This window comes from Haemaphysalis longicornis, unplaced genomic scaffold (genome assembly GCF_048455015.1).
Source record: "Haemaphysalis longicornis isolate Haplotype H1 unplaced genomic scaffold, Haemaphysalis longicornis Haplotype H1 scaffold_1, whole genome shotgun sequence".
Classification (NCBI taxonomy): Eukaryota; Metazoa; Arthropoda; class Arachnida; order Ixodida; family Ixodidae; genus Haemaphysalis; species Haemaphysalis longicornis.
This window is the reverse complement of record NW_027526203.1, coordinates 338,063,268-338,082,378: the sequence shown is the minus strand read 5'-3', so window position 1 is coordinate 338,082,378 and position 19,111 is coordinate 338,063,268. Positions and strand designations below refer to the sequence as shown.

The 19,111-nt window shown below is 46.2% G+C and overlaps 2 protein-coding genes across 4 annotated transcripts in view; one reads left to right on the top strand and one right to left on the bottom strand.

Annotated features, from left to right (window-relative positions):
- LOC144152870 (sodium-coupled monocarboxylate transporter 2-like) overlaps window positions 1–5,458 on the top strand; it is an 85,657-nt gene extending 80,199 nt beyond the window's left edge. For both annotated transcript variants that reach the window (XM_077684397.1, XM_077684387.1), the window contains exons 14-15: window positions 4,333–4,427; window positions 4,493–5,458. In XM_077684397.1, coding sequence (XP_077540523.1) covers window positions 4,333–4,427; window positions 4,493–4,585 — 188 coding nt within the window. In that variant the 3' untranslated portion in view covers window positions 4,586–5,458. The remainder of the gene's footprint in view (window positions 1–4,332; window positions 4,428–4,492) is intronic.
- Window positions 1–19,111, bottom strand: part of LOC144152907 (zinc finger CCHC domain-containing protein 24-like) — a 349,875-nt gene that overhangs the window by 89,491 nt on the left and 241,273 nt on the right. The gene's annotated exons all lie outside the window — the stretch shown is intronic.

Below are 19,111 nucleotides of genomic sequence, written 5' to 3'. Positions count from 1 at the left end.
ACAGGTACGGCGGAATATCCAAAGACGCCGCGCACTACCATAATTGCAGTGCGACCGCCCGAAGTGGGAGCAAATTTCTAAATGTTCTTTTTGCTCCATATGGAAAGTGTCAGCACGCTACGAAAAAAAAAACATGTTCCACTTCTTAATTTAATATGGCGGAAGCTGCACCAGGGCTATGAGACGCACCGCCGTGGAGGGCTCTGGATTAATTGTAATGCGACAGCCTTAAAAGGCCCATTGAGGAAAAAGGCTGGTGTACGGAGTCCGTAACAGAAAAAAATTGGCGGATGGCACGCATAGGTGGGAGTCGACGTTATGCGAAGCTTTCATCGTGGCATACTTGAGTTGAAATGAATTGGCGGGTTGTGTTATTTGTTGTCATCGTGCTTGCCATAGTTGCATATTTTAGGGGCGAAGCCCGTTAGGGGCTGGGGCTGTCGGCGTCTCATGTCGTCGTCGTAAGCGTCGTCTCATGTAGTCCCGGTACTAAAACACCAGGAAATTCGTTTACGCCTCGCGCTAGAACGTAACACGTACTAAAAAAAAAAAAAAAACACCGGGACACTCGTTTACGCTTTGTGCTTCAAAGACAAGAGACTTTTACAGCAAAGCTGTATACCTCTACCCCCAACCGGTTTCATCGCCGTGGGAAAAAACGCCAAGGTGATACGAATACACTTATACATTGAATGCTTCGCCCCTCCCCAGGTTTGACGTTAACGGAGATGCCCGGGATTTTTCGGAACGGTGAGCAATGGCAGGTGCGCCGAGCAATGCCAGATGTAAGGAGAAACGTTCGAACATTCAATCTCCTTGGAGAAGACGCCCCCAGCTCCAAGCGCAGAGAATGTGATACACTTTTTTGACACACCACGAGCAAGCAAAAAGAGAACGGATACACTCAGGAACTGGGGCGACCCCGGGATCCCCCCTCCCTGCAAGGCTCCCCCCTCCAGGCTCTCTCTTCCACGCTCCAAATCACTCCTGAAGCGTGGAAGGGGGAAGCATTTGGTTGATAAATGCAGGACTCAAGCTCGTTGTCCAGCGCTTCTTGTATTTCCGCCGCCAGGCTGACCCGTTCCTTCAAGTGGCCATTTGTCCAGGCTCCCTCCACTTCTGGCCGTGGCATTCCACGTGAGCTCCTGTCGATTACGGCTCCTGCATCGCCGGGTTCTGCAGGGAGGTCGCGAGCGTGATAGCTTCACTGCAGATGCTGTTTTTGGGGGAATACCTGTTCGCCGTCCAGCCACGAAAGCTGTACTTGGACTTGGTAACACAGACACAACCACCACCTCTGTACCGTCAGCCTTTTGTCCCTCAGGGTGGAGACAACGTGCTCAAGCGAGTTAGGCAGTCACCCATCCCAGTGGGCCCTAAAGACTTTTTTCCTGCTTCCCCGCGGCAGTGTGGCCAGTCATGGCGCTCAGCAGGAACATGGCTTCTTACTTCTCTAGGCGTGCAGACTGCCTCCTGTGTGGAAAGCGGGAGACTGCAGAACACGTTTTGTTTTCCTCGACTGCAACACAGCGATGTATTTCTGCGGCGAAATCCAATCGTACTTCCGAACGTTGTGGCGCGTCACCTGGCCGGGCTTCAAGTTGCTGTGCGTGGAGGCGCACCACCCCCGTTGTCCGTGCCTGTGTCCTCGCCATAGGCCTCCACTCCCTCTGGAAATCTAGTGTAGATGCAGTGGCCTGCGTCAATCTTTAAAGTTATTACGCCAGTTGCGGCAACAGTCTGAACCCGGCCTTACTCACACAGTGAGATGCTTACGAAGCGGTAGAGACACAGGCAGTTCAATGTGTATCTGCAAGAACAAAGGTTGGATCCTTCAGAGGTTCATTCAGCTAATTGGCTAGGAAGTATTCTCCATCGCATTTTTTACGATAAACGTGTTTTGTCTAGTGCCCTCCGTGGACTGCATTCGGCTTTGCAGGTCATCCTTCTTCACAGAGTGGAAAGGCACTAAGTTTTTCTTCATTGATTTATGCTCATTGTACGCTTCCTAGATTTATGTTTATTGTCATCTTACTACAAAAAAAATTCGGCCATTTTCGCAATTGAGATGCGAAGATTAAGGAAATACCGGAGCTGGCGGTCTTCACTGTCTATAACTTCGCTTTTCTTAGGTTTGCCCCTTTCTTAAGAGAAAGGTGGTTAACAAGCGAAGCTTCCTCCTTGGAAACCGGGTTAAATCAAAGTCCGCAATCCACCCTCCTAAAGTCCAAAATCCAAACTGCCAAAATGCGAAGCCAAAGTCAGCCAAATTACAAAGCCAACGCGAACCCAACGGAAATGATGTGTGCTCCGAATGCGATGATAGCGCAATGGGATAAATGCCGGTGTGATAACGCGAGGGACACAGGTTCGATTAAGACTACCAGAAGCATTTTTTTTCTTTCTTGAGGCGCGCACTCCACACACCTGCTGGGTTCCTTGCCTGCTCGCCACTTTCACACTTCTTGGCCTAGCATTTTCCCCCTCTCTTCTTCGCCGAGTGGAATTTCCTGTTAACGATCAGCCTGGATAGAATAAAGCTTAAACATCTCCGCTGTTAAAACTTTACCGATCTCGTCTGCTGACCTAGCTACTGCTGAATCATGTGTAACCATCTGCATAACTTGTTTATTTATGTGTAAATAAAGTTATCATTAGAAACCAAAAGGCGGTGATGGCGCACTCGGATAGACGTCGACTTCAGAACGCGAGGAACCCAGGTTCGAATCCGATCACAGCAAGCGTTTTATTTTTCTTGTTTAATCATCATCACCACAATCATCATCATCATCATTCGCCCTCTCATCGTGTAAATTTGGCTTTCCTGCAGCGCTTTTTGGTCACAACACCGCCATCCCTGAAGCCAAGGAAGCTTCGCTTTAAAAGGGCATCTGCGCTGGCACATTGCGCAATGCAAAACGCCTTGCACGCATTGCATGCTGTACCTTCGCAAATGCATTTTTTTAAATCAAATCATATGTTTGGCTTCGTCATTCACCGAATTCGCACATTAGGCAACTTCAATGGTGAACTTCAACTTCAATAGGCAACTTCAAAGAGTGCACGCTTGAGTATCTAACCCGCCGCGGTGGCTCAGTGGCTAAGGCGTTCTGCTCCTGAGCACGAAGTCGCGGGTTCGATTCCCGGCCGTGGCGGCCGCTTCGCTTCTGATGGAGGCGAAAAGCAAAAACACCCGTGTGTACCAGATTTCGGCGCACGTTAAAGATCCCCAGGTGGTCAAAATTATACCGGAGCCCTCTACTACGGCGCGCCTCATCGCCTGCGTTGCGTCGGCGCGTTAAACCCTGCAATTACGAGATAATGTATCTAGGTGAGTCGTTGGAACAGCAGCATGGGACCCCCTCAACAAGGCGTTTCGTAAGTTTCACTATTTCCACCGATTGAATTATCTATCACCTCCCCGTGGAATTTTTTGTTGTTGTTTACGGTATCACGCTGAGGCAGGAACACGCGCTTAGCAGCTAACGACAATGTTACTCGGCGCTGTCACGCCCAAGCGGCTGTATCCACGTGTCTGCGGGTCGACAAAGGCAATAGACGCGGCCACAATTCGAATCTCAGTCTTTTTTCTCTCATGTAGAACTGCAGTGAAAAAGGCCACAAGCATTCTTTGCCGAAGGCCGAACGTGAGCAGTGTAGTACCTTGTACCTGCACAAAAAGAAGTAATTGTCGAAGTTAACACATTACATCGCCATATTAGTTTGGATGTATTTCACTGCAAGAAAAAAAGCAAGAAATACATAACCAAATGAAACGAAAAGTCACTCAATTAACTATCTAAAGCCAAATCTAACGATTCGGCGATTCATAGCGAAATCTGTAACCCATCTTCAGTCGCAGTAAACAAAATAAAATAACATATATACAATAAATACCACTGAAAATGAAGTAAAGAAATCGCAGAGGTCTACTTTATTCAAATTCATCTCGTGATTCAATAAAAAACAAAACAAAACGTAGATAAGACCCAAAAAAAATGGGAAAACCTGAAAATGAACAGTGAAGCCACAAAGGTGTGGCTAATTCAGCGCCCTCGTACATTGAACCAAAAAGGAAAAGGCAAAGAAGAGGACGCTATCTTAACTTGGCCATTCAATGTTACCAGTGAAACGTAAAGTTGGTGAAACGGAGAATCGGAGTAAGAACGCTTACATTTATATTGGACAATTCTCCGAATTTTTGTATCTTATAAGTTAAGACATCAGGCTAGGGCTTGAACATCTGCTTAGCAACTGCCACTGACAAAAAGCAAAAACACTAATTTGATTCATCGTATTCATTGCTTTTTAACATAATCTCCCACTCGACAGGTGGGCGTGTGCTGAAGGAAAATCACAAAGAGCTGACGAATGAGATCTTCCTCAGTTTGTGGAGGAAACTGGGCCTACTACCCGACTACGAACAGGTAAGGCAATGGCAGCAAACTTTTATGTACCACGCTCGCTTATTTTATCGTGCTTGCTTTTGCAGGCAAGGGACTCGGACGTACAACAAGACGAAGACGACTCCATGTCGGACACAAAGACGACTTGCACATTACTCGGGAATGAGAGCTTTGTTTAGGCCAGACGTGTTGAATACATCGATCCCTTCCATGTTGCGTTGAGCCTTCGCTGCTTCTACCCATTTCATGAGGAGGGGTTTTTAACTCGCTCTATAGGTTATTAAAATTTCAAAAATCGGGTCTTAGGACGACAAAAAAATAGTCTTGTAGCTTGAAACTTCCCATAAGTAGTTGCAATAGCATTAGTAGCTGCAGAAACTGTGCGGATGGCACCCACCGCGGTGGCTCCGTGGCTAAGGCGTTGTGCTGCTGAGCACGAGGACGCGCATTGGATCCCTCCCGCGGCGGCCGCTTTTCTGATGGAGGCGAAAAGCGAAAACGCCCGTGTGTCGACATTTCGGCGCACGCTAAAGATCCCCAGGTGGTCAAAATTAATCCGGAGCCCTCCACTCCGGCGAGGCGCCTCCATAGCTCAGGTGTAGCTTCCGCGAGTGAAACCCCACAATCAATCAATCAATCAATCAATCAATCAATCAATCAATCAATCAATCAATCAATCAATCAATCAATCAATCAATCAATCAATCAATCAATCAATCAATCAACCAATCAATCAATCAATCACAACTGTGTGGGTGGCGCCGGCCCCACCCGCTGTTCTTTTTCGAGCCAGCACAGGCCCAGCCTAACACGGAAAGGTAAATGTTGAATCTTTTCGACAGCTTCCGGAAATACAAAACATGCCCGGAACGGCGCTCACAAAGGGATCTGTGCTTCCGTTGTAAAAGCGGTGGATTGTCAGGTCTCCTGTCACTTGCTATTTCATAAAACTCAATGAGTTCCCTCACATTAAAAAAAGTTCGTTGTATTTTCTGGTGGTACCTGCGTTATGTTATATTAGCCAGCACGTAATAAAGTGGTGACACAAGCTTCGCGCTGTTGACATTTATTGTCTTATAATATTCTCGATACTTCTAACCGTCCTTCTCGTCATCTCAATATTTGAACAACGTAAGTTTGTTTTGTAATTTTATGGACCTATTATAGCTACAACACGCCATAATTAAAAAAAATGACAGACATTATTTCAAGCAACTGTAAAGACAAAAGATTCATTCAAAGAATTGCTTTGTCCTTATAGCAATGATGACAATTTTAACAAATACTTCAAACAATCTACCTAGATACTGAATAAAAGAGATTCTTGTGATTGCTGGCCGGTTCGCCAACGAATCTCACTTGTAAGCGTGAGATGCGGGAGGGACTGACGACTTGAGGCGTCGAGGTTGTGGCACCACGCACCTTTACGAGGGCAGGTCACGATCACACACACTGAACAAAGCACGGGAGCCAGTTATGAAAGCAACGAAGTGCAGGACTTGCCAGTCTTATACCCAGGCAACTGGCTAGGCTGATGGTGACGCACGGTGCGGAGAGGCGTAATTGCAGCGCCGTGGCTGGGGTCGCGCCCCAGTCGCGTCGCGGCCGAGGCCGCGCGTTACGGATGAGGACATCGTGCGAGGTAGAGGGTCAGGGCGTAAATGGAACACGGGGTCTACTGCTGGCACTCGACTTCTGGTCCCTCTGTTGCTCGACCTCGAGTCCTTCCGAGGATCATCTTCGGGTAGCGGGAAGATTCGACATGAATGTTCGAGCTCGGGCAGCGTTAAAGGGACATGAAGACAACATGCAAGTTTGGTTCGTTCTAAAAGTTGCCTCGTGGGAATAATACTGACGCCACTTTTAACGCAGGCTTCTCTAGAATAAGCAATATATAATTTAGCTTATTTCGCGCACGAGAACATATAACGTATTGTGGGCAACTCTGCGATTGGCTTGCGGCGGCAAAGCAAATGGAACTTCGACGGGGCTTATACGCTTGAAGAACTATCTATTTGTGGTTATATTTAATGCATATTCTTTTTATAGCAGTAATAATGGTTAGGTAACAACGGTAGTTGTGAAAGCACCCGTAAACATAGAAGCACGAGTGCGTACTGCGAGCGCTATGGTTGTTATAGCACAAAGCAGTCCGGTGCTTTGGTGTTGTCTCACACGACACTCACCAACTGGCATAAGCGACATTGTCTTACGTGACCGTGTTTGTCGAGCCTACCCAATGATTCCCAACACGATTAATATCAACCATTACAAAAATAAGCCAGGTGCCAATCCGGTCAAAAACAAAGCGAGTGCTTAACAGTGGGCCCGAGTGGCACTGTGGCGCCATCTAGATGACGGACGGTAAAAGATGTAACGAAACACGTTTCGTCGTTCGCTGCAGCAAGATAGCCGACATACTTTTGGGTCCTTTGAAATACCTGCCCTGGATACGTCATTGCTGACGTCACGAAACACACTATTTTGCTGTAGAATTTGAATTTTTATAACGTATCAGTGAATAAAGCATCGCTTACTACCGGAAAAGCGCTGGCGGTACTATAAAAACCTAATCTTTCGGATAAAACAAACTTGTATTTTCTCTTCATTGCCCCTTTAACGTTCGAACTCAGGTCCGGTGGAAGTTATGGCAGGGGTGTCTTAATGAGGCTCGACCTGGGGTCGTATTGTGCCTCGAACACGGATTTCCTGTTAAGGCTCGACCTGGGGTTCAACTGTGGCTCGAACACAGATGTCCTGTTGAGGCTCTTACTCGAGTTGCTATTCCCGGCGCACAGATCTGCCTGCAGGTCAGAGCAGTGGCTGCCTTCTGTCACAAGGTCCCGCGCAGTCTTCTGGAGTCTTCGCCCTCCTCGCGCACGTTGTATTCCTTCTCGTTCATCAGCACCACCCAATGCTGGCCGATAGGATTATGATGGTGAAGGCCGTCAGGTCGTACGGTCACAGATGAAGTCGTATGATCACTCATCACACAGATGAAGTCACAGACGAAGATGAACTCACCGGCCTCTTTTAAACCCAGCCCTTATGGCGTCACAGGGACTTCGGATGTGTGGCACTCACCGACCAAAGCCAACGCCAAGAAAATGACCGTGGGCTTGTAGTGGTGCCTCTACTTCCATTTGATCGTACCATTTGAATACTAACATGGAATAAACCACGTGATTAATCGGTTTGTAGTGTTTCCCTATTACGTCGCCGATTAATCTGTGCAACGCGAGTTTTGAAAGTATTTTCAATATTTCTAATATTTTTTCTAGTGAGAACAGCGCCCTTTAGGGTTGGAATGTAGTGGAAAGAGTTGCCAAAGCTGTTTATTTTTTTAATAAAATATGGTTAAATCTTGTCCTCGTGGCCCCGTGTTGCTCTATATCGCTTTAAAAAGCAATTTAAAGCAACACGCCCAGAAATACTTCGTATGTTCCTACCTACGCGTACGAAGCTTCCACTCTGCTTTTACATATGCATGGTGATCGAGCTTAAAGGAGCCACGAAGACAAAACACTACTTTGGTTCATTCGAAAGATTCCCTCGTTAGAATCATAGTGACACCAGTTTTAACGTAAACTTCGCTCAAATAAGCTTCATAATTAGGAAAAACGGCAATGGGCATGCGACTCACTAGCTCATTTCCCGCAACAGAACCTATGATGTCATACCAGACAGCTCTGCGATTGGCGGAGGCCGTCAAAAGCAAATTCAAGTTATCCAGGGCTTATAATCTTCCTTCACGAGATATTTGCGCTTAAATGTAAAGCATATATTCATTTTATAGAAGTAAGAATGGTGGGATAAGCATGGAAGCTACGAAAGTACACGTAAACATTGAAGTACCAAAACGTGCGGTTATTGGTACTGCGAACACTTGGCTTGTCATAGCTGCACAGCAGTGTGGCGCTCTCGGGTTGTCTGACACAACACAGGAAGATAAGCGTAAGCGACATTGTCTAACGTGACCCTGTTTGTGGAGTATACCCCATGTTTCACAACACGATTACATTCTACCGTAATAAAAACAAGCCAGGCGCAAATACGGTCAAAAACAAAGCAAAGGCGGGCAAATGTCAGCCGCGGTATATTAGCGCCATCTGGGAGGACTGACGGTAAACAAGGCTCTGTAGTTAGCTGGATGCCTAGTGCCGTGTTTGCGTTCACTTCAAGGCCTGCTTTTCTGACGTCATCGCAGACGACCTCACGAAACACAGGTTTTGGCGGGAGAATCAAAATTTTAACATAAATTGATTAATTTCTTAGTGACTATACTATCGTTTGCTGCCGGACAAGCGTTGGGGACAATATGAAACGCCAATCTTTCGAATAAAGGAAACTTGTACTTTGTCTTCATGGCTCGTTTAATTAAGGAGTAACCGGATTTCGTATGCGTCTATAAGGAGATTCTTCTGCGACGTGCGCTGAACGACGTCCCAATTGAACGACACGCTATATGTAGCTTTTGAAGTGCACTTAGGTCTGCTTACGTTCCTTGAACGCGAAAGCGTTATGGCGTCATTTGACGATACTTTACTGCTGCATCGTGTTTGTGTTGTGACTCCATGAAGCTACCATAATACTGATTCGAAGTAGCTCAGTACGGGGTTGCGAATGTCTTCCATACTGGTCAGATGCTCACTCAACGGGATTGGCCAATGACAGTGTCTCTGGCAGTAACGGGAATCGAACCCAGGGACACGCGGTGACAAACAAGTGCCTTATAACCACTACTCTACGCCTATTAATTTTGGTTGGTGTTCTTCGACATAAAACAGCTCGTAGAACGCACAGCATATAAAAAACTACAAGCAGTACTAGTGGTACTATATCCATATCCAGGAAGACAGCAATAAAGCACCTCATTCGGCTAACGCACTTGACAATCTCTTTCAGAAATGCATAGCCAGTTAATGAGCATTGTCGAAGAGTCATTTGGTTAAAGTTGGTCTTCTGGGGATTTACTGATGTTATCGCAGAAAAGTTTTCACCTCAGGGTTGGCAGCGTAGCTCACTTCGTTGTAATTGGAGTGAGAAGACGGGCAACGGATACATTTAGGCGAACATTTAGGAAGAGGAAAGGCTGCGGAGCTCGAAACACAACTCAACCGATTTTTAAATGCAGAGCATTTCAGTAACTCACGATGTCACCCGCGTTGACGTCCGTAGTCGTAGTCCGCACGCTCACTGCGCATGCGCGTCGAGTCGAGGCGATAGCGAACACTCTCTCGCGAGGGGCATTGGATTGGATTCGATTGGCTTGGCTTGGATTGGATTGGCTTGGCTTGGCTTGGATTTGATTGGATTCGGATTGGATTGGATTGGATTGGATTGGATTAAAGTGGATTGTGTTGGATTGTGTTGCGTCATAGCCGCGGCACGTTGCGTCATAGCCGCGGCCGACGCGCTGGGACCGGCGCATGTGCAGTACTCTCTCTTCCGCGGTTTCCTCGCCTTCGGGCGCGCTGCGCATATAACCGGTGTGCCGTTCTCCGGCGAAGCAACATCCGCGCTTGGCTCAAACACCTAGAGTCCACGCCGCTTTACAAGTACGCCAACGTCGTCGACTGGGACCGGCTTACGCAGTCCCCTCAACGTATATAAGCGGCGGAGCGCGCGTTCGGAATTCAGTCAAGGGCGTCTTTGCTTGGCTTTCGCTTGACGTGACGCTTTGCTTGACTCGAGTAGATGCGACGCATTTACTCAAGTTCCCCCCGTGGGAAGATGCGGGCGGCTTTTTACGTAAAGGTAGGCTTGGTTGCACGATCATGGGTATATGATAACCTGGCGAACAGTGCGCGTGCGTGTGCATGTGCGTGCGCGTGTTCTTTGCATGCATGTATATATGTGCATGCGTGCGCGCGCGCGCGTGTGTGTGTGTGTGGGCGTGTGTGTGTGTGTGGGCGTGTGTGTGTGTGTGTGTGTGTGTGTGGGCGTGTGTGTGTGTGTGTGTGTGTGTGTGTGTGGGCGTGTGTGTGTGTGTGTGTGTGTGTGTGTGTGTGTGTGTGTGTGTGTGTGTGTGTGTGCGTGCGTGTGCGTGTGCGCGCGCGCGCGTTTGTGTGCGCGTGTGTGGGTGTGTGTGTGTGCGCGCGCGCATGTGTGTCAGCGTAGCAGTTAGACGTTAAGCGGGGACAGGCCACCGATTTTTGTCGACTATACGCTCTTCATCCAATTGGAAGGGCGTCACTTCATGCCCCTTGAGCGGACACGGTTTTCCTTACAGGGCCTAGAACGTTTGAAAGCGATATTTTTTGATCTACCAGCCTTGCGTATGCCGCCAAAACGAATACTGGCAACCATTACAGTGAGCCGTGCGGAAGCCGGCGGCAACGTACTTTTAACTGTACGTGAGATGAAAAGAGGCACAGTAGAATGCCGTTAAGACAAACTCGAACGGACGGTGAAAATGTGCTCGTATTATGGGATTAATTCACCTTTGTGGGAAATATATAAACGCACCAGAGAGGTAACCACTCTTAAATCTTTTTCAAATAAATGAAACTGCAATCGTCTGCCAACGCTCAAGTCCCCAGTGGCATTTCTCCGACTTCCCCACTCAAGCTGAAAACGGTGTTCAATACGAGAGAGTGTGCCACCTTTCGGAGCCGGTTTTTCAGAGTGTCACATTTTCTTGCTGCATTTACTACGACGAAAATATTCTTTCTCGTGTAAATTTATGTGTTGCAACCAGTAAAATATTTAGCAGTGGTGTCTGCGGTGTATAGAGCGGAGTTTGCCAAAATCCCGAAGACGCGTTTTTGCCAACCTTTCTTGTATGTTGTCCCCACTCGTAGCCACACGCTTTGAAGGAGCCGGCAGACAAAATAGAAGTTTGTTTTATTCGCAAGATTTAATGTTTTATAGTGCCCTCAGCGCATGTCCGGCAGCCAACGATGCATTGTTCACTTGGAAATTAATCTTTTAAAGCCAAAATTTAATTCGCCTGCTAAGTCATGTGTTCTCGTGACGTCGACACTGACGTATCCAGAGCAGGGCCTTAAAACTAAAGATAGCCTGCTGTCCAGGGCTGCTACCATCTCGCAGACGGCCGTTTGGTTAGATAAAGATACAAAATAAAAGTTTATTTCCGACAAACGGAACGCTTGGAAAAAAAGTGAAATTAATTTATTTGACGAAGTCGGAGCCCCGGTTACAGACGGCAACGGGCATCAACGGGAATCTTTTAACAAAAAATCATCTTTTTTTGCATTATTATACACAGTTTTTCAGAAATCATTCTGTTGTAACGAAGACCTTTTTTAAGACAACGCTGTTTGCATCCTCAGTAGTAATCTCATTGGCGACAAGGTGGTTTAACAAGGCCGGCAAAGTGTGTGGAATCATTTGGTTTCCAAAGGTAGAACGCGAAAAAGGTACAGTCCATATCTCTTGTGGACGTGTTGGGTATTTGTATGCTTTTGCATTTAGGTAGGCAATTGATGTTATAAAAGTGTCATGGGGATGATAATTGAGATCTGTATTTTTTGCTAAGTTGAAGTTCTAAAGTTAGTGAACTGAAATCAAATTGAGTTCGGTGAATAGGTTTATTGTAGGTGCATTATGCTCTACGCCAGCTATATGTCTTATTGATTTTTTTTGAACACGTGTATTCGATTTAGGTTTGTTTTGGTCGTGTTTCCCCACAGAAGAAAGCAGTAATTCAACTGAGACATAAACAACCAGTTGTAGATATGCAGTTTAACAGCAGGTGGCAAAAAATACTCAAACTTAGCTAGTATTTCAACAATTCTCGACATGCACGTAATTACATTGCTGACATGGTCATTCCAAGACATATTTGTGTTGAATAGTACACCAAGTGTTTTTAAAGAATGCACTACTTCTATAGTTTCATTGCCAAGACTAATATTTGCGTTTAGGAATGCGCTCTTCACTGCCTAAAGAAAAAGAGAACAACTTCGGCGTTTTAGTGTTAATTTCCAAGGGATTCATCACGTTTCAACCATGCAACTCTGATAGCGTTTTGTTTATCTCAGATCCAAGGGTTTGGCAATTAGAGCTCGAAAATAAAAGTTTGGTATCAGCTGCGTATATGACATACTAAGAGCCTGGCTAATTTTAGTAATGTCATTGACGTAAATGTTAAATAGAAGGGATCCAAGAATACTTCCCTGAGGGACGCCCGCATACAATGGCCGAGAATCCGATGAGTGTTTACCAATTGAGACTACTTGCGTACGATTTTGTAAATGCGGATTTTTCAGTTGAACACCTCGTACGTCATGCAGTTCTAGTTTTTCCAGTAGAGTTACATGATTTAGGCGATCGAACGCTTTTGAAAAATCTGTGTATACTCCAGCTACAACTTTTTTTTTCAAGCGCTTTCAAAGTGAATTATTTTTTGGTAAGAAGGGCAAGCTCTGTAGATCTGTGTTTACGAAACCCAAATCATTCCGGAATAATCCAATTGAACTTATCGGCAAAACCTGTTATTCTATAGTGTGCAATAATTTCTCCAACCCTTTTGAAAATACCGCTTGAATAGAGATCGGGCGGTAATTTGTTACAGAATTTCTGTCGCCACCTTTGTAAATAGTAGTCCCTCTCGACGCTTCCATTTCTTTGGAAAAATCCCCATCGTGAGAGAAAGATTATATACGTGCTAAATTGGAGTTACAATTAAATCGAAAACATAATCGACCGGTTCGATTTGAAAGTTCTCTATGTCGCGTACTGAGCTATCTACAAAAGATTTATATGTCAAGCCTACCTCGGTTTCAGATGTGGGCAGAAGAAACAGACTCGCATCTCTTCTGGTGACAGCATTTGCAGCCTAAGGGGATTGAGAGCTGGTAACAAGATTTGTGTAATATTGGTTGAAAGAGTTAGCCAAATGAGTGCCACTAATCGTTTCTTTGTTTACTGTCAATTGCATTATGCGTTGCTTGTTGGGGACGCTATTTAGCAGTTGGTTATTTTTTTCCAGACTTTGTGTGGCGTTTGATTACAACCTAGTTCAAAGTTATTATAGGAACACTGTTGCCTCGTATTCCGAATTAAGGTATTTGTTTTTTTCTATAATTACTACATATTTCCCAGTCAGCTGGTTTACGCGTTTTTAGAAAATTCCGTGTACAGTTCATCTTTCCGTTTCATCATTTTCAAGCATTCGCTTGAAATATAGGACTTACGCTCCTTCGTAGGATTTCAAATGTTACCTAGAGGAAAAGATTGCGAGTATGCCTCCCTAAAGAAGCCCCAAAACTCCTCATATGCTTTATCGTGGTTGCAGGATTGGTACACTTTGTCCCAATTCATTGCAGCGATGGTCGAATGAAAGGGTTCTAAACTGCGGCTGTTTACATTTTGAATTTGTATATTAAGTTTGGACTCAAGTTTTCTACAGTTTGTAGGTTTTTTTTTAGAGCAAAAATATCGGTAAGTGATCACTGATGCTTGATGCAAGCACACCTGTAATTATTTCGTCAGTGGGAATGTTTGAGGTGAAAGCATCCAGTAATGTTCGCGTATTTGTTGTAATACGCGTAGAAGTTTTGATCTGTTGACCGAAACCATTTGATAACAGCAGTGTTTCAAATTTATGTTGCGAGGATGAAGGTTTTAGAATTTTTATGTGACATCGCCTCACAGGAGTAATGTTATATCATTTTGACTTGCGTAGTTTAAAACACTTTCAAGACCATTAATAAAGCTATCAATGCTACCATCGGGTGGGCGATACATTACTACAAACATGTATCACGACTTCTAGAAGATGAACACTCAATATCGTCGGAAGAAAATGAGAACTGTTCGAGAATATCCCATTAAAAGCCGTTTTTTATGTTGAGCAACGCACCCCCACGTCATTTGTGGTGTCTGTTTAAATAAAATGGGCTATAATGTGCATCTCTGATTACGTCGTACTCTGATGAAAACCAAGTTGTGGCAAGCTTTACTACGTCAAAAGTAAAATTAAATTACTTTAAATTGATACATAGGAGCTCCTCCTTATTTCTCGCGGGACGTATATTTAGGTGAAAGCATTTGATTCCTATGCTCCAATTATTATCAATGATGTTGCTGACATCATTGCACCGTAGGGCCATGATGGTTACGATGGTAACAAAGGTTATTATGTTTCATTATGCAATCATATCGATGCCTCGTTCACTTTTCATATGAATGACATTGGACTGTTCATTTCTTTTGGCAAGAAGTCGCCCCTCCTTTGTCCAGACGAAGTGTCCCTGACATTCCCTTTCCTTGGCAATAGCCGTGCCTAGCAGCCTCTTCGGAGCAGGGCAAAGATGCTCATTCACAAACACCGGTGTGTCTGCTGAAAAGCCAGTGTCATTCATTGGTAGCCTAGCAATTCTTGCCTTGGAAAGCAAGGAGTCGCACTTTGACCTGCTCTTGAATTGTACAATGATGTTCGGGCAGTTTGGTTCCTCAGCAGTTTGGCTATTTTGTTTATCACCCACTTTCATAGATGGCGCTTTCAAACTGACCTAATCTAAAAACGTTTGCCGTAGCGACTGCGCTGTGTTGCAAGCGTGGCGAGGCAGCTAGAGTCAAAGCGCCGTAAAAAATTGTCTGTGGCGTTTGGCCAAATTTAGCCGCCGCAGCCGTAAAAAACTAGGCAACGCTATCTGTGAGTCAGTATGTTATCTCTATGCTGTGAGCTCAAGAAAAATGACGTCACTTCCTCCACACTTTTCGCAATGCATTGGGATGCTAGGGGCCTCTCCTGAGCATTCTTTCCTCCATGTTGTTGCCCTATTTTGCGACAAAAACAGCCGCCATTTTCAAGCTGTTACGTAACATTACGTCACTTTTACGCACGCTGAAGTTGCCAATGCACGACGTGATCGCTCCCGCCAACTGTTTAAATTACGTCATGCCTTCTCAGCCAATTACAGAGAGGGTGTGTATTACAAGCAGGTGAGCCCCCCGTTGGGCTCAATAATATCCCATTGCACTTCCTTTCCTTTTCACCCGAACCACATAGTAGTAGGTATTACAAGCAGTATTCTTGTTGAATAGCAAATACAGGCTTACGTTGTCACGTCCGGTTCATTTAGTCTAGTTTTTTCAATGCCGGCCAAGAATTATGCGCTTTCAGTAAAGATAAATAGGCAAACTTCAGAACTGGTGCCAGTAAACGTCATGAAACGTCAAAATGACGACAGCACACACAACCGCTTTGTCAACCGGAAGCACGTGACCAAAATTGAAAGCCAATCAAAATAGACTTTCGGCAAATTCCCAAATTTCCAGGGAATTTGTGCAGTCGAGAATAGGGCCCTCTATCATAAAAGCAGCTCTAGCAAATCCCACCACCGCCGCTAGCAACCAACTATATTCTCTAACTGTACCAACCCGGCGCGAAATCTAAAGCGCGGTAGGCGCTGTGCACTCGCACGTAGCGTGTCGCAGAACGGTGACATCACACGTTTCATTCCGAACGACGCTGCAGCGGACGAGCGATGACGCAGCGGCGGTGCGCGCCTACCGATAGCCGCTCTGCGTTCGCTCACCCAACGGCTCACCGCCACGGGCACAAACGGCAATAGACCTTACAAGAACCTTATGCGAAATTGTTTGGTGATCTAGCAACACTGATGTAAGCAAAACCGTCTGCCATATTGGTACGGGCGATGATCGGGAAGTCTCGTATTGTTTACTGTGGAAGAGTAGGTGACGGTAACGCGGTATGGCCCAAACTAGACGGCGTTCCGGGTCCTGACCACGGATTGTGGACGAAGGACTTGTCTGCGCTTCCGACTGTGTCTGAGGACTCATCCCACTCGTGGTGCCGCACCAAATACCCATCCGAGCGGCAGCGGAGCAGGGCATACCACGTAGCCACCGAGGCTTATTGGTCGCCTTTATCGGTGCGGACCAACACCTGCGACTCGCAGTAAGTAAATCCTTGTTTGTTTTTTTCTTGACGTGAGTTAACCGGTATGAACATTTGTATAGCACTCTGTTCACCGTTGTTTACCATGCAAATGCGTAGCGGGGACCCTGTTGCAGTAACCCTGTAAGAAAAAAGCAACAATCGCCAGACCGTACCGCTAGTGGGTGGATTAGTTATTTTCAAATGCTGTACATCGAATTTACTGGATGATTTTTGGCGAACACGTTTACGGAAAGTTTGCGGCCGTTTTCCGAGACGGTCGTCCGCCGGTGCGTTTGCCGCAAAGCAATTAAGCTTTGCGGCGAAGTCAGCTACAAAAGTGCACATATGCCTTGAATTTTTGTGTGTGTGGTTTCATTATTTATTGCGCATGTTCTGCCGCAAAAATCTGTTTGTGTGTCTGGCTCCTCCTTTTTTTGGCAGTGGGGTGGTTATGCTTGTTTCTAAAGCGCATGTTTTCAGTGTGCCCGAACAGATAATACAGTAAAACCTCGTTAGCTCGAACTCACTTAACTAAAATATTTTTTTTTTAAATTCGATGGGCCGTCGGTATAGCCCGAATGTTTACCTGTTTATCTCGAGAAGTTTTGGAAGTGAGTTCCAGGTAATCATAATATTGCTTGCTTAAGTTATGACGAACACGATTAGGCGGGTACTGGTATCATTACCCATGGTGAGGTTTATAAATGTTAAACTTCCTTCTCTTGAAAATAGATTAACAAACCATGGAGCGATACTTGCACGCTCGAACTTGAAAGACAATTTTGACGTCATTGCTGTTTGAGGTATAGATTATTGCCCTTGCAACAGTGTTAAGCAAGACACAAAATCTGGTCATTGTGAGTCTGTTCCTTGCGGCCACTGCTTTCTGCTCTGTCCGTTTACCATAAACTGTAGCCGACTAGTCCTGTTCTTCCCTGAGTGCTATTTACTGTTACTCTCTCTGTTCTTGCAGGTTGGGCCTCATCCATGTGCTCAGCAGCTGCTTTCGCTCCCAGAAGAAAAGGGGCCGGCCCTATGTTGTGTGCCTCACGTTTGAGACGGACAGTGGGGCGATTGTGAGGCAGCGTGCGATTGCCCGGCGGGTTGCAGTGGAGCATGTAGTCACATCCTGGCGGCTGTGCACCTACGCGTCCTCTTGCAAGCCCAAGGTTTTAAAGAGGCGCCACCGGAGCTTGCGTGCAGTGAGCTGCCACAACGGTGGGGACGTCCGAGACAGCAGGGCATCAAGCCAGCGAGTGTCCAAGACATTGACTGGAGAAACCCACGAGAAAATGGCCCCTCCCTTCCCTTGCCAATGCGTCTGTTCGACGAACGTCGAGTGCAGGAGCAATGCGAGCAGCAACAAAGTGCCGCGGAGGTGCTTGGGAGAAAACTTGGTAGCCTTGGGAATGGGTTTTTTGCCTCAGTTTTACTGACCTCACCCCCCAAAGTGGCAGAAACAGGGACTGGCATGGCACCTGAAGGGTCACCTATGAGCTACCAGCAAGCATTCAAGCCACATTACGCCGGGGTCATCTCGCGAACACGCAGAGGCTGGGCAACGTCGTGTTTACTAGACCGCGGCATGCAGGGGTGCGCGAATGCTTCCCCATTTGTATCCACAGTTTGCTATACTGCACGCGCTATAAATCAGCAAAGTAGTTTAATTTACTGGGCTTTTCACTGTAGATACAGAATAAAGCAAAAGCACTCAAGCTGATGCGCGGCGGACTGATGCAACTCTGGCCGTTTTTTTTTTTTTTTTTTTAAGAAAACTTGAAAATTGCCTCAGCTACCTACAGCTATGGCCACTATCATTACGTCGGAGGCATGCATGTAGCATGTGATTAACTAGAGGAGTGAGTGTGTATTTTAGTCGCAAAATGTTCGACAGTAAATACATCATGGCTGAAATGACAATGGGCAACAAGTTAACTTGACGTAACAACAAACCTGTCAGCCCGGCAAATCGGGAACCAAGTGCAAAAGCTCAAATTTTCCAACGTTAGACCATCATGAAACAGTTTACGCCACTTCTGCAATGACACGCGGCTTAATGCAACGTAAAAGAAACCAACAACATGCTCCCATACTGTGCGCGCCCGCCACAGAGGAAATTTTCAACCGCGCCGTGACGGCGTAGTGCCGCAAGAAAATTTTGTTTACAGCCCTAGGTAAGATAAAGGCTCGTGTAGGGGCTAAGCGGTACCATTTAACAATGAAATGAATCGGGCGCAGAGCCACAGGGACGAGTGAAGAAACAAAGCCTAATTTTGACAACGTGTGGTACTGTTTCCCCGCTCGAGCGCCGCTGTCAGTCACATAAATAGGTGGCGTACGCTCAGGCTTCATTTAGAATACAAAGGCTGGACCACGGAACTCCAACACAGCTGTATTTTAGATGCAAGGCATCTCTTACACTCGGCCTGTCCCGCGTTGACCGGCGTAGTCCGTACTCCTCATTACGCATGCCCAAACTCTCCTCCGTTCGTCTCTCCGACAGCTGTGCGTTATGCACTCTCTCCGGCTCATTATCATAAGAACAGCTGGCGCGCTTCGCCTACGTTCGCATGTGCTCCGGCGCGCTTGTGCGCGCATGTGTGCGCATGCGCAACTTTCCTCCGCTGTCTCCTCTCTTTCAAGCGCGCATATAAAGCGGTGAGCGCTCGGCACTTCAACCACATTTGGGTAACCAACATAACGGAAACGCAAATTGAACCCCGTGAGATGCCTTGCATCACCCCAGGGTTCCCCTTGTAGGAAGGTGGCGGAATGTTTTCATCCGGACAGCGACTACGAAATCCCGCGCTTAGCGAACCAACGACAAATA